The sequence below is a fragment of the Salarias fasciatus genome, chromosome 14 (assembly GCF_902148845.1).
Source record: "Salarias fasciatus chromosome 14, fSalaFa1.1, whole genome shotgun sequence".
Lineage (NCBI taxonomy): Eukaryota > Metazoa > Chordata > Actinopteri > Blenniiformes > Blenniidae > Salarias > Salarias fasciatus.
Window position 1 is genome coordinate 23,820,899 of NC_043758.1, and position 14,638 is coordinate 23,835,536.

General features: G+C 41.9%; 1 protein-coding gene across 1 annotated transcript; it reads left to right on the plus strand.

The window, feature by feature from the left end:
• The first annotated feature begins 717 nt into the window (after positions 1-717).
• Positions 718-14,164, plus strand: bace1 (beta-secretase 1). The gene is made up of 9 exons (XM_030108587.1): positions 718-1,574; positions 10,185-10,273; positions 10,353-10,569; positions 10,703-10,840; positions 10,915-11,049; positions 11,130-11,231; positions 11,816-11,965; positions 12,958-13,129; positions 13,283-14,164. The coding sequence occupies exons 1-9, from the start codon at positions 1,263-1,265 to the stop codon at positions 13,519-13,521; spliced, it is 1,554 nt and encodes a 517-aa protein (XP_029964447.1). The 5' UTR covers positions 718-1,262; the 3' UTR covers positions 13,522-14,164.
• Positions 14,165-14,638: the final 474 nt, after the last annotated feature.

The following is a 14,638-nucleotide window of genomic DNA, read 5'->3' on the forward strand; positions in this document are numbered from 1 at the left end:
ACTGGGTTAATGGCTTGAGCCTGCATATTTAAATACATGATTGCACCACAGTATACATCAGCTGTTTTCAAATAGTTGTTACTGAAATGGACACAAATGAAAATAGCTTCGATATATTTTTGAACAAAATCATACAGTTGCGGACGACCTACCACCTACTAAACTAAAGCCATGTAGAGTCCAGTGTGGTGGAGGGTAATTTAATTTTCCACACTTTGACAACCTCCAGTTTACTCAATTGAAAAATTTTTGAATTGAAAAATAATTTGAAAAAATATTTTTAAAAAGCATTTAAAAGTTTTACCTACGTGCATTACTCATAAGAATTTCTTTTCAAATATGAAATTTCTGAATAAAAAATGTGAAATAGAATAGAATAAAATAGAACAGAAACACTTTATTAATCCAGGGGGAGTTTAAGTATGTAAGAGTGGGTGATGTATTCAGTTGTGCGGTGTAACATTAAGAATTTTGAGACTATCAAATTCTGAAACAACAACAACAACAACAGTAATAATAATAATAATAATAATAATAATAATAATAATAATAATAATAATATATTATTATTATTATTATTATTATTATTGATTTTTTTCCTTGCAGTTTGATAGCACGTGCTTGGCACTATTTTACTTTGAAAGCACGCGCAGTGCCGCCTGCGTCTCACGCACTTGACTACGGGATGCGCTCCGCTTGCTCGCGCGCTGCTCGGGAGGATGCGGCGGGGTAGATGGAGGAGGAGGAGGAGGTGAAAGGCTGGAAGGCGGAGAACAGAGTGAACGGGTCGGGAAGAGGGGGAAGGATGCGGATAACGATGGCGTGTCGGCCCCGCGTTGCTTCTTGATGCCATTTGCGGTGATTTGACGCGGAGATGCGCGGAGAAATCGACGCGGGCCTGCGGCTTGTCGATGCACGAAGCGCGCGGGGGGAGCCTGTAATTTCACTCGTCGTATCAAATTATCCGTGACACCGAGGGTTTCCTGGCGTTATTGAGAGCCACTTGGTTTCTGCTGTAAGCTGTACTTTTGTATTCAGTACTTTTGTCATATATTGTAGCGTAACAGCGCGTTGCGATTTACACCAAGAATTCAAAAAGTGACCTCGTTTCGTTCTGTCCGTCTTCAGCCGTCATGGGTTCAGTAATCATTTTAGCATCCTCGCCACCTGATGTCCTCTCCCGCGCCGCTGCGGTCTGGCTGTCAAAGTGAAGGAAACGGCAAAGCAAACACACCAAACGATAACGGTTATTGTCATTCAGCATGGAGGCGTCGAGCCTGCAGCTCCGCTGGCTGACCACGGGGTTTTTCATATGGACGGCTTTAGGCTTGCTCAGCAGCGGTCAATCCGCCCCCGGTTCCCCGGGCCCGGCTCCAGCCATCCGCATGCCACTGCGGCAAGGCGCCCCCGGCCAGCCGCCCTCCGCCGCTTCTTCCCCGGACCGCCACCCCGTGCGGCGGCGGAGAGGAGCGGCCGCGGGCCGGGTCAGCTTCGTGGACATGATCGATAACCTGCGTGGGAAGTCCGGACAGGGATACTACGTGGAGATGGCCGTGGGCTCTCCTCCGCAGAAGGTAAAGGTTTTATTCTCATGATGATCACGTCTTCTTGTCTCTCTGTCATCAGCGCATATGACCTGAAACACAGGAAAATACAGGAGGTATCAATAGTTGTTCAGTAGCCAGACTTTTTAGGGTGAATGAGATGGTCGTGATTTTATTTGATCAAATTAAGTTAAAAGGCTGTAGCACCATTTATACACAAAGCAATACCCAGTGCTTTACAAAGCAATACATTAAAACAGTAGTGACTGTTCACCATCTCTAAATAGCTGTTCATGATAGTGTCCTCTAATCTTTAAACGGCATCTTGATCATGAGCATTAATGCCATGCCCCCCAACACATGTCACATTGCACATGCAGTCCCAAGGCATTTAATAACACACCTGAACCTGACAGAACCGTACTTTATATTGTCTGTCTGAGTAGTACTGTGGATGGCCCTGCAATGACAGATGGCCTGTGTTTGTGTGTGTGTGTGTGTGTGTGTGTGTGTGTGTGTGTGTGTGTGTGTGTGTGTGTGTGTGTGTGTGCGTGTGAGTGTGTGTGTGTGAGTGTGGAGTGAAAGTGAGAGAAAGGACTGAATGATACAGCCAGATAATGGAACCATTAATTCTGCAGAGTGAGGACTGCCAGCTGGGTGCAGCTGCAGTGTACAGGCTGGCACACAGAGGGAGACACTGAAGGAGATGAGCCTGCTGGAAGGGAAGATGGATAAGATGGCACTGAGTGAAGGGAAAGAAAAAGGGGTTTAGGAGAGCAAGAAGAAATGTTGAACCCTGGAGAGCGTGAGATGGCTCTGTGGTTTAAAAAAAAATAAAGATTGCACCAAACATCTAATTAAAACCATCCTGATCAGATAATTGAACTCTCTAACAACATCCCCCTCAGGACACCAACTGTTTCTTGGATGTTAAATGTAATCAGGATGAATGACAGAATTCATTTTGAGAACAAGTTTACTTTGACTTTTGAGTTTGGCTGTTTCATCCATTGACTTGGATGGTGCAGCAATTCGGATTTCTAGTGCTGTCAGCCTCCAAAGTGGTGAGCCAGATGTTTTTATTTATTGTTTTTTTCAAATGGTTGAAGGTTGAAACTTTTGCCTGGTTTCAAATCAAGTGTTGCACATTAGCAGACCTACTTGTGTACTACACTGTGTAACATTAATGCTGTTCGACTCCTACTGGAAGTGACAGGGTATCCATTCATTTTATCAAACCCAAGATCTCGGGCCTTAGGCTCTATATCAACTGCAGTCCCCTTGTTGCTCAGTTTTTTGTTGACACTAAAGAAAATAGTGACATTTACAATGAAGCCCTGTGACATCAAGTACAGAAATCCAAGTTAGAGATGCATGCAATGTGAGATTATATTTTAATGGTGTTTTTGTAACCTTTTGTTACACCACATTTATTTTTGTAGCTATGCCTTTAAAGTGGTTGTGCATGAAATTTCAGTGAGCAAAAGAAATTTTGGATTGATAAACCAACACAAACAAAATACAAGGGACGCTTATGTGTGTTGCTTCATGTGCATTAGTGTGACACATATACCTCTGAGTTTATATTCTTCTATATAATGTGACTTGTTATACCAACAATAATATTGTTATTCAGTCTCATCTATTGTGTTACTATTGCAGCGATAATGCTACCCTTAGTGACACTAGATGGGCAATTGAATGTGATCTTGACTTGGGGTGCAACGGTTTCAGATTTTGGTGTATGGTTATAGTCTGAGAAAAAAACAACATGGTTTTACCGTTTTACGGTTGTTATTATTATTAGACCCTCCAGAAAAACGCGAGCAAAAATTCTTGATTATGCAAATAAATATGCAGGGTTTTATGCCATTTTATGCGGTAAAATTGCGGTCATTTTTGTCGGGTTGAGTTTCATCTGCCTGCTCAGCGACGTCTGCCATTAGCTCAATTCCACTAGCCATGGTGGCTACGTTAGCATAGAGCTCAGAGCATAGAGCTCGTTAGCTGAGCTCGTTTCTCCCAAGATTCGTGGGCTGCAGCTCCTATGTCTGTGACACGAACAATGGTTCCCGTCTATTTGAATGCGTCTTGCAAACACTGTTTCTCTATTTCTCCCTGTATCTCCTAGTCTCCTTGTCTCTGGTCTGTTCTCATACATCTGTGTGCTGTTGCGGTCCACCCGCTAAGTAGGCCGTGCGGAAACAAAGCGAGAGAGGCAAAGTGACCGTTTTGGTTGCATTTTGTACCACACGGGAGTCTAAACTGGAGTGGGCAGAAATAAGCGGTGTTGCCGAAGGTCTGCGGATATAACCGCAGACCTTTGGCAACACCTTCGGCAACATCTGCGGTTATATAACCGTGACGTTTAACACCGCGGTTAATAGAAAAACCGGTTAATCGCTGCACCCCTAATCTTGACCAACAGTGACAGAGTTGGAGAGTGATGATGGTGTAGTGGTTAGTGCATGAACTGTTTGAACTCAAATATTGTTAGCAACTCATTAGTAATGATATACTCATAATGCAAAATGGTACATACCAGACAACATGAAGAAAAATACACAGAGATACCGCTGAATAAATTTGCAGTCATTTCATGATAATGAACAACAGTTTCGTGGAGCTGGGTGGGTTTAAAGTGACAGACTGTGGACCACCAGCAGTTAGGGATCTGCACTACCGGCTTGCTGTCATTCTGGTTACAATACATTTTCTTCTCGATGGCACAGATTTGCTCAAATGACTGTGTGTAATTTACATATGGGCTACGGGGTGTTACATGACCTTTGATCGTTTCCACAAATCCATCTATTGTTCATGGCAGCCTGACCATAACCAGCCTCATGACTCCTGACCTTCTTTTAATCAATACAAATGCAGCTATAGGAAACATCCAATTTACCTGAGGTGGGCCCAAGGATGAAAAGAATATCAATAAAGCTGCAGAAGAACCTTTTTCTATATGATTATAGCTGAAGTAGCACATATTGTACCTGTCACCAGAAATACTTGAATCGCTGGATTCATTGTGATTCATATAGCTATATATATATTGATCTGGGCATGTGACCATCACAAAGACTTATGATTAAACTGCATAAGTTCATGTGCAGGTTTTTAACAAGTCTGTGATCTTCAAACATCTGTATAGGATTTTCCAATCACAGGGATCCTTCCTGGTAGGTAGGCTTTAAAGCTCGTGTCCGGAGTTTCCGTTCGTTTCCAACGTATGTATCATTTTTTAACAGAGCTTAAATGTGTTATTCTGGTTCGATACTAAAATATAATATTAGCATAAAGCAATATAAAACTTTATGAGCTCCGCCTTCATCTCATAGACCCCCATGTTATACGAAAAAGCGCCGGTCAGCTTCAGCCAATAGATTTGGAGCTTCCGCTTTGTCATGCTGTCAATCAACGTGTGCGAGCAGCCAGAGAGACTTTACGCTTACCCCAGATATATCCATTGTCTGCTAAACATCCACCGTAAACGGCTAAACATGTAGGATGCTATAGGACTCGGAGGCACTCATTTTTACCCCACAGGTAATGCGCGAGCACAGTTAAAGGGGCGTGGCTTGGTAGCTCAGGAAAGCAGAGGGAGGGCGGAACCTCGAGACATCAGATTAAAAAAACCTCTCTCTTTCAAAACTCCAGACACGAGCTTTAAAGGATGACTCTCCAATTGATTGTTCCCGTCAAATGAATTTCTTCCTATATTCCTGTAGAGATATTTCAAGGGTGAAGAGTGTGCTCTTTATCTTCAAAATACTCAAAATCCATAGTCCAATTTTTTAGTAATACACATTCAAGTTATATCAGCGCTAAAAGTTAGTTTCCCTGAGATCAGCAGTGACACAGTTGTGCAGGTCAACTTCCTTCTATCCCTGAACGTAACTCCTATTTTGTTCCACATAGGCACTCTACTTTTACATATAAGCTACAGAAAAAGGTTTTTCACAGTGTAGTTTGATGTTTTATCCATGTAATTTAGTATTTCCCTATTTGTGAGTATGATTTGGAATTAAGTGTCAATATCTTTTACTTGTGGGATTGCTTCATTTGGTAATCAAGTCATTGACTACCGACTTGTTCAGGGTGTGTTTGCTGGGATTTTCTCCATATCTGTAACCCCAGTTTGTATTGATTTATCTGCTTATGTATGCTTTTGATATCCGTTTTGAAATCTGTTTGTTAAAACTAAAGGTTCCGAAAATGGTATTTTTTGTGTGTCTTCTGCAAAAGTCTGCAACCCATTCATTTCTCCCAGATCTCTCCCAGGATGGTTGATTTAAGGCTAATCTAAACTCTGTGAGTTTAGATTAGCAAACAGGAACAGAATGGTCTGTAAAACCCCTCGTATTCATGCAGAAATGACCTCGAGCCCTTTACAGTTTTTTTTGGCTGTGTTGCGTTCTGTTCTGGTAACAGTTAGGGGCTTTCTGCACGTCTGCTGTGAAGAAGAAGGGCAAATTTAATGACTGGAACAGGCAGGCACTCAGCCAGGGAGGACAGGAAGATAGAGAGCGCAGGGAGAGACGGGGGGGTCTCAGTGTGTCAGGATGCAGTCTTCGTTTGTGTGTGTGTGTGTGTGTGTGTGTGTGTGTGTGCACGTGTGCGTGCGTGTGTGCTGAACCTAATGACTCAGGTTTGCGTGTTAGATAGAAACATCTATTCTGAGTAGTCAGCAAATTTCTTTCCAAGAAAGGAATGCAGCGCGTGAACAGTAGGGATGTGGTGATTCTCTGAGCTCACAATTGGAGGTGATTCACGTTACTATGAGCACGATACAATGGTTTCATGATTTTATTAAAATAATTTTACAGAGAAATTGTGGTTGAAATCCTTTTATTTCTATAAATTCAATGCTGTCTTTCCTTGACTTCTTTTTGATGCTGTGTCAAATTAAACTAATATTATTCCTGAGGTACACTAACTCAGTGTAAGGCATGGACTAAGGCATATTTATTTGTCAAAGAACCACTTACACTATCTATAAAAAAGGTGAATTTTAAAACAAAACTCACATAAAATAACCCATGAAACCTCTTGAATTAACAACTGAGACCTCTGAGCTTCCATAATGAATGATAAAAAGTCCTTTCACTGGGGACGGAGGTGGCTGCTATGGACAGGAAGGCTTTTGCTGGAGGGACAAGGAGTGGGTACAGATTTATATTTTCCTTCTGCCACTTGAGGAAAGGAGTTATAACTTTGCAGTTGTCTACGCTTCGCCTTGCCGCTCTACAAATGACATAGGGCACATATGGGACGGTTATCAAGGAAGGCAAGCGTGTATTCTCCAAAACAACAGGCAAATCTAGATTCCAGCCTCTGCTGTTTGTACGCGATGAATCGTCTCATTCCACCTTTTTAATTGGTCACACGTTTTTATCGATTTTTAACTGTCTTGTGATGAATCGTTCCATCCCCAGTGAACAGCATGATGCCTCATAACAGTTGTAGATTTTTTTTCTATAATTCATTGATATTGACATACTGTGTGTGTGTTTCAGTTAGTGTGTGAAAAAAAAAAAAAAAAAGTTGGACAATGTCAGGATTTATTCTCGGCTTTCAGGCCCGGCCCCTGAGACAGCAACACTTGTGTGGATATTTAAAGAGCTGATCCATTATTGAACAGCTTGCTGTGGCTCTGTTTATCCGTTACGTCTGTGCTACACTGTCTGTCTTCTTCACCCGTCCAGCTCTGTCTTCACATTCATCCATTGAAATGAAATTTCTGAATGGCGTCTGTGACATGCAGTGAATGCACAGTGAGCGTGGTGCATTTCTGAGTTCATTGGCATCTGCCACTCTGTCCCATTCACACATTTGCTGCCAGTTTAGACTGATTGTGCAAAATATGATACTCACAAAGAGATGCAGACAGGAGAGGAGGCGGTTGGAGAGAAAGGGGAGTAGAATGGGCAACCTGAGAAGCTGGCAGTGAGGATGAGAGTGGAGACAATGAGGGGACGGAGAAGGACACTGAGGTTGAGAGGAAATAATGCAGGACAATCCAAGGAGAGAGTAATGGATACAGAGAAGGTCTGAGTGATGAAAAAAATCAGGATGAGATAAAGAAAACTGCTCACTGGACTCAAGAGGAACATGGTGCTTTGGCTTTTTTACTGCCAAAATGTGAAAAAGCTGGATCATATATGTGTAAAAAGATAAAAGTCAAGTCGTGTGTAAACAGTTCAGAGCAAAGACAAACTGTCACTGTGAGCTTTAGGTGAATCCACAACACTTTCATGCAGCAGAGAATAAAAAAGATTTACAAACAAAAAATAAAAAGGAGAAAAGAAAGAAATACGATGACAAACCAACAATCTATCATAAATAACATTGAAGGTAAATCATCCAGACATAAAACCAAGGTCCTGAAGCTGCAGGCTGCGTTTCCATCTAACTCATAGGGTTCAGTTCTCCGACTGTAAACTCAGGGCAGATTCTAGGAACCTGAGTTTGAGCTTGAAGCTACATCAATATTGAGAACCTGCAAAATCAGGTTTTCAAGAGGAATCCATGCTGTTTTGAGACCCATCTTTTTGAGGAGCTGATATAATTTTGAGTTAGAAATTGAAAAGCAGAAGGAAACTGGAAAGCAACAAAAGCATTCAGGTGATCTCTCAACAAAAATGAGCTTAAGGGATCAAATTAAAAATTGCATAGATGATATGATATAACAAATGATGATTGCCAAATCGTGAAAAGTTTTCACTTTCATTAAAACTTCAACTTTATGTGGGTTTTCACTGAAAACCCACATAAAGTTGAAGTTTTAATGAAATGACTTTAGTTACATCTTCGTAACATGTAACTCAGTGCAAATCTCACTGTACATACACGTCTTAAAAAGCTCCAACAGCTCAGCTGGACTCTGTTGGATGAAAAACCAAGCCAAAAGCTGTGAATTATAGTAACCGCTCCTCATAATATTGTCAGTATCCGGAAAAGCAATTAGATAGATTACTCAGTACTGAAATTGTAAAACTGTTTATTTTAATGCCGTTACTCCGATCACTGGTCTTGACGATGACGCTCAGTTTGACTTGAATATGCAAATGAGCAGCTCTACAAATTAGATGATGTCATTTGACTGAGGAGATTGTATTTTATGGATTAAAGTTTAGTAACATCATCCTGTCACATGGCCTGCTCTGTTCACGGGATGAGGTCATGTGCCAGGCTTGATCAATCACATTTACATCCAGTTTTAAAGCGACACTTGATGACTTTTCAACCTTAATAAAACATTTTAATATCTTTTGTGATGATACATCCTCTTACAACTAGTTGAATGACCCCTCTGTCACGGCCTGAGGGCGTCAGTATTGCTTTCACTTGGACTAAGCAACTGTGAGGAGGGTGGTAGTCATTTCTAGACACTTTTACAGATCAAAATCAAACAGTTTTACATGAGCAAGCATAAGTGACTGCTGAAAGGAAAAACTCCCTTTTACAAGGAAAAAATCTTACTTTTAAAGTATGGGGGTGGGCACTACAGGGGTGTTGGGCAAGTTTCTTTTAAAAAGTAATTATTTATAGTTATTAGTTGCTTCTTCAAAAAAGTAACTGATTTCAAATATTTTAAAAGTAGCTACTAGGCAAAGTAACAAACTTGCTACTTGAAAAAAGTAAACATGTCAAAGAATTTGAATCCCCTTTTAATGGAACTTTAAAATGTATGTTCAATTATTTATTATAAAACTGAAGATATATTTAATTAAATAGAATACATACTGGAAACACTGCATCAATCAAAATTATTCATTTGTTGCTGTGTGATTTTATGAGACACCAATCAAATTTTATTTCGAATGTAAATAGCATTTCTACATTTGTAAAAGAATAGTAAAACACAATAGATGTCGGTACTTCCATTTAAAACTGCCTTTGAACAATCAGGACTCACTATCGCTGTATTTCTGTCACTTCACATGATGCACTTTGCAACCATATGGTTCCTTCTTTCTGTACACAAACTTGATGCTCCGCAGGAGTCTGTAGGCCGAAAAACCAAGCTGAATGTGGTGAATTATAGTCACAAAACCAAAGATCATATTATTGTCAGTAACTGTAACAGAGTTGCCACACTGTAAAAAGAAAAATTATTAGATTACTTGTTCATGAAAATAGTAACAGTTTATTTTAATGCAGTTACTCCCATCACTGATCTGTATAGAAGATGGATGGAAGTTTGGGCTCATTAGCTCCACAGAGTAATTTGGGGGAAGGAATTTGTACAGTGTGATAAGCAGCAGAGATTCCGTTGTTTTGGCTTTCAGATAGTGTTTATTTTTATTTTTATTTTTTATTTTTTTTGCAAACGTGGTGCTAGTTCTATTCCAATGAAGACAGAACTTAAAAGAAAGTCCTCCTAGAAAAACTGCACACTCAGCTCTACAAAAACTGCTCTATAGATGAAGATAGCAACAGTCAGCAATAAACAAAAAATAGTTTTACAAATGGTCAAGCCTCTCCCAAGAAGAAGAGAAACGGATTAAAGTAGCTCCTCAGAGAGCAAATGCAATCAGCCTGACCCAAGCAGCGTTCTCACAAACCTATTGATTTGTGCAGGCAGCATAAATCTCCTTGTCTCTCTCTCTCTGCCTGTGTCTCTGCACTCATTAGCTGAATATCCTGGTGGACACAGGAAGCAGTAACTTCGCTGTGGGGGCAGCCGCACACCCGTTCCTGCGCAGATACTACCATCGTTCGCTGTGAGTACAAACAAACTGCTAAAGACGAAGCATGTCAGAGGCTAGCAAGTCAAACTCTCCTGCTCTGTGTTTCTCACAGCTCCAGTTCATATCGCGACCTGGGCAGAAGTGTTTACGTTCCTTATACTCAGGGTCGCTGGGAGGGAGAACTGGGTACCGACCTGGTCTCCGTCCCACACGGTCCCAACGCCACACTGCGCGCCAACATCGCCGCCATCACCCAGTCAGACCGCTTCTTCATCAATGGATCCAACTGGGAGGGAATCCTGGGACTTGCCTACGCTGATATTGCCAGGGTACAAAAAATTTGAAGGGGTTTTCAGAATTTGATTGAAAATCTTGCATGTATTCATGCATAATACAACTGCTTTAGGAGAATTTTTTTTTTTGACATTTCACTTTATTAATCATTTCTCTGTTTGTCGACAGCCCGACGAAACTCTGGAGCCTTTCTTCGACTCCTTGGTTCGACAGACTGCCGTCCCCGACCTCTTCTCCCTTCAGCTCTGCGGTGCCGGCTTCACCCAGAATTACTCCCTCGGCAGCGCGACAGTTGGCGGCAGCATGGTGACACATGCATGCACGTGAGTCATCCATGTTTGGAACCAACAGTGATTCTAATAGTTCCCCTCTGACTTCAGATCATCGGTGGTGTGGACCATTCGCTGTATGTTGGGGAGCTCTGGTACACGCCCATCCGCAGGGAGTGGTATTACGAGGTCATCATCGTCCGCATTGAAGTAAACGGACAAGACCTCAACATGGACTGCAAAGAGGTAAGACTATTCCCTGAAAAGTTGAAAGTGAAAAATTGTTCTGGATGTTTGTAACTTGACAGTATTTCGTCCTTGTGCAGTACAACTACGATAAGAGTATTGTGGACAGTGGAACCACCAACCTCCGGCTACCCAGGAAGGTTTTCCAGGCTGCAGTCAAGGCCATCGAGGCTGCTTCTTCGGTCAGTAATCAGAGTACTTCTGATTATTCAGCCACCTTCTGTTTTAAAGATATTATCTGACATTTTTTTACACACAGTGATCTTTTATCATGTTGGATCTCAGCCTGGGGATCGGGACCCTATGAGGGGTCACCGACTGTGGTGGGGGTTCCCAAGGTTTTGCCTGCTCTGAGATTGTCAAAGAAAAGTAGACTTAATTGACAGCATCTCCTTTTTTTCACTTCGTCTTTTGCGTGTTTAGAGAGTAGACAAAGAAAGCAAGCAAGAAAAAGCGCTGAAACACAATAACTGATCATGGATCTACGACATCTAAAACAGAAAACATTTGTTTTGATATTTATGTTTCATTAAACCCTTGAGCACTGGAAGAGGAGCAGCTCATAATACTGACCTAATTCACGCCCTCTGGCAGCAGCATGATTATCAATATAACTTCATGTATTCCAGGCCCAAAATAATTATTAGCTTACCCTGAAAGAACTATTTCTTGTGTGTCCCACTCTATGAGTGAAGTTTCAGCCCCACATTTGTCTCTGAAGGAAGGAAGGAAATGAACAGATGCTTTTCTGACCCTTGTTTTTCAGACCGAGCAGTTCCCCTCTGGGTTCTGGCTCGGGGAGCAGTTGGTGTGCTGGCAGGCCGGGACGACTCCTTGGCACATCTTCCCAGTCATCTCCCTTTACCTGATGAGTGAAAACCGTAACCAGTCTTTCAGGATCTCCATTCTCCCACAGGTGATTAACGTCTCCTGCTGCAAACCCACGTACAGTTAAAAAAGTTACCTAAATCTGAATTCTTTCCGATTAATAAGAAGCTGCTTTATTTTACTTGGCTTTATCTGTTTTTTGTGGGAAATGTCAAACCTTTATCATTGCTTTACATTTTCTTCTTGAGATTGAATTGATGAATGCACAATCAACTCTTTAAAAGGTTGCAGGCCTTTCGAGCAACTGATAAGGACAAATACTGAAATTATTCTCCCAGCATTACAGAAGATTTGGTGTAGTTCACCTGTAAATGTTTGCAATCGAGGTTTCTGATGTCTGATCACAATAAGTTGTGCTCTGGACGTTTTTTCAAAGATGAATAGCTTATAGAAGGTTTTGCACTGTTTTGACTCACCGAGCAATACATTGAATATCCAATACTCTGGGTATACTCACCATTTCGCCATAAACTCACCAAGGAAATAAAAGTGTTTATTTTATAACGTACAGTTTTTAATTAAGCTATTTAAGCACCTAATATATCACCCAAAAATGATGTGTTTATTGATGCCGAGTGAAACTCTGAGCAGAGGGAAGCTGTGAGCACTCCCTGGTGGGCAAATATGTAATAACACCTTTATTTCTATTGAAACTTTTTGGCAGTTATCCAGCATGCAGGTCTTTTTTACTGACCTGCCAATACCATGTGCCATGACGGCGTGCTGCTCCATATGTGCAGTAAACACATTAATGAGCACTTTTCTTTTTATCACCACTTCCAGCCTCGCCCCTTCCTCCCCCCGGGTCTCATAAGTAACCGGAGGCAGTTACCATGCGTGTCACTGTGACTGATGGAGCTGTGGTTTATAAAGTGTGAGGCGGGCCTCCTCTGGGAGACATCAGAGCGCTCTGGGGAGCACAGCAAAAGAATATTCCGCGGATCCCTTTTTCCAATATTTGTGTCTAAGTCATTCTCTCTTTGGAATATCTCAGTATTATTTTTGTTCTTCTATAAACAGCAATACCTGCGGCCAGTGGAGGATGTTGCCTCTGCCCAGGAGGACTGCTATAAGTTTGCTGTGTCTCAGTCCAGCACGGGTACAGTGATGGGGGCCGTCATCATGGAGGGCTTCTACGTGGTGTTCGACCGCGAGAAGAAACGCATCGGGTTCGCAGTGAGCACCTGTCACGGTGAGGAGGCGAGGACGGAGGGAAAAGGAAATGAAGGGAGAAACATAAACAGGACATATTAATTTACATCACTAGAAAAATACTGAGCATTTTCTTCATGTTTCCATATTTCTCGCAATATTCATGACACAGTCCTGCTGTCTTTTTTCGCAGTGCACGATGAGTTCCGCACAGCCTCCGTGGAGGGTCCGTTCCACGGCGTCGACCTGGAGGACTGCGGCTATAACATCCCCCAGACGGACGAGTCCACACTCATGACCATCGCCTACATCATGGCGGGAATCTGCGCGCTCTTTATGCTGCCGCTGTGTCTCATGGTGTGCCAGTGGCGCTTCGCCCGCTGCCTCCACCCGCACGGGGACTTCGCCGATGACATATCGCTCTTGAAGTGAATCCCTGGAAACGTCTCAGACACATCGAGAGAATCGCGTGAAACGCCACAAAAACAGGGGATTAGGATTTCAATGAAACCATGAAGTGTTGGTGCTGTTAAAGGGCAGCTTCAGGAGGGCTCGTTGGGAATAAGAAAAAAAAAGGATAGAAAGATCAGGCAAACAGCCAAAACACAGCAAGTCTTGCTGCCCTCAAATTGTGAGGATAAAAAGAGCCATCTAAGAGAAAGGTGTCATCAGCATCAACTTTGCCTGTTTAAGCTATCTATGCAGATCAGTAAGAGCCAGAAGAACAGAGGACACACACAACTCCTCTTTGTTATAAATAGTGTATAAAATAAGCCACCAAGACGGAGAAGATTTGGAAATAGGAAGGATTGTTCCACTTTTACACAAGAAGACTCATAGATGTTGGAAAGAGCAAAGAGGTAAACCAATGCTTAAATAAATCGGAATGCAAAGTGGGGATCCATCACATGGATGGTGACGTTTTGCCGGTTTGTGATCATATGAACGTGTGGTCACATGTGTGTCCGTGTGTTCAAAGATCCTTTGTTTGTGGCTTTTATGAATGAATGAAACAAGTTGGATATGTGTGAGCATGCCTGTATTTGTTCACAGCCGTACTGTCCAGTGAAGAGTATACAGAGAGAGTCAATGGAAGAGAGAAAGCGACGCTCACATCTATCAAACCACACTATGTTGTATTTTCCTGCAAAGAATTCTGCAATGCAAAACAAGCACGCGTCAAGAGGAAGAAATATCAGATTGTAACCGCATATACAGTGTAAAATTAGTTTCACTCAGTGTGAAGCTCAAAGACTACAGAATACAGTCTACCAGATGTCACTTTTTTCTCTTATATTATAGCTTGAACCTATCTATTGTACATAAAATTGTCCATTCCAGATGTTCTGTTTGTGCAGGCACATGCAAACCAAGAGTGCTTAACCATTGCCAACTACTTGCTGCACCGTCCATCTGACAACTTGCACATGTAACACATTACATGGTAACAAACCAAAACTTAATAGGGCTCCTCTCACAGACACACAGCCTAATTCACCACATCTTTCAACAGGGACCATATATGCTTTGACAAGAAAACCAGCCCAAA

Excerpts from the sequence above, each read along its gene's own strand:
- bace1 (XM_030108587.1), top strand. The coding sequence starts at position 1,263 with ATGGAGGCGTCGAGCCTGCAGCTCCGCTGGCTGACCACGGGGTTTTTC. Across the intron at positions 1,575-10,184 it reads TGGGCTCTCCTCCGCAGAAG|CTGAATATCCTGGTGGACAC; the intron begins GTAAAGGTTTTA and ends TGCACTCATTAG. Across the intron at positions 10,841-10,914 it reads CGACAGTTGGCGGCAGCATG|ATCATCGGTGGTGTGGACCA; the intron begins GTGACACATGCA and ends CTCTGACTTCAG.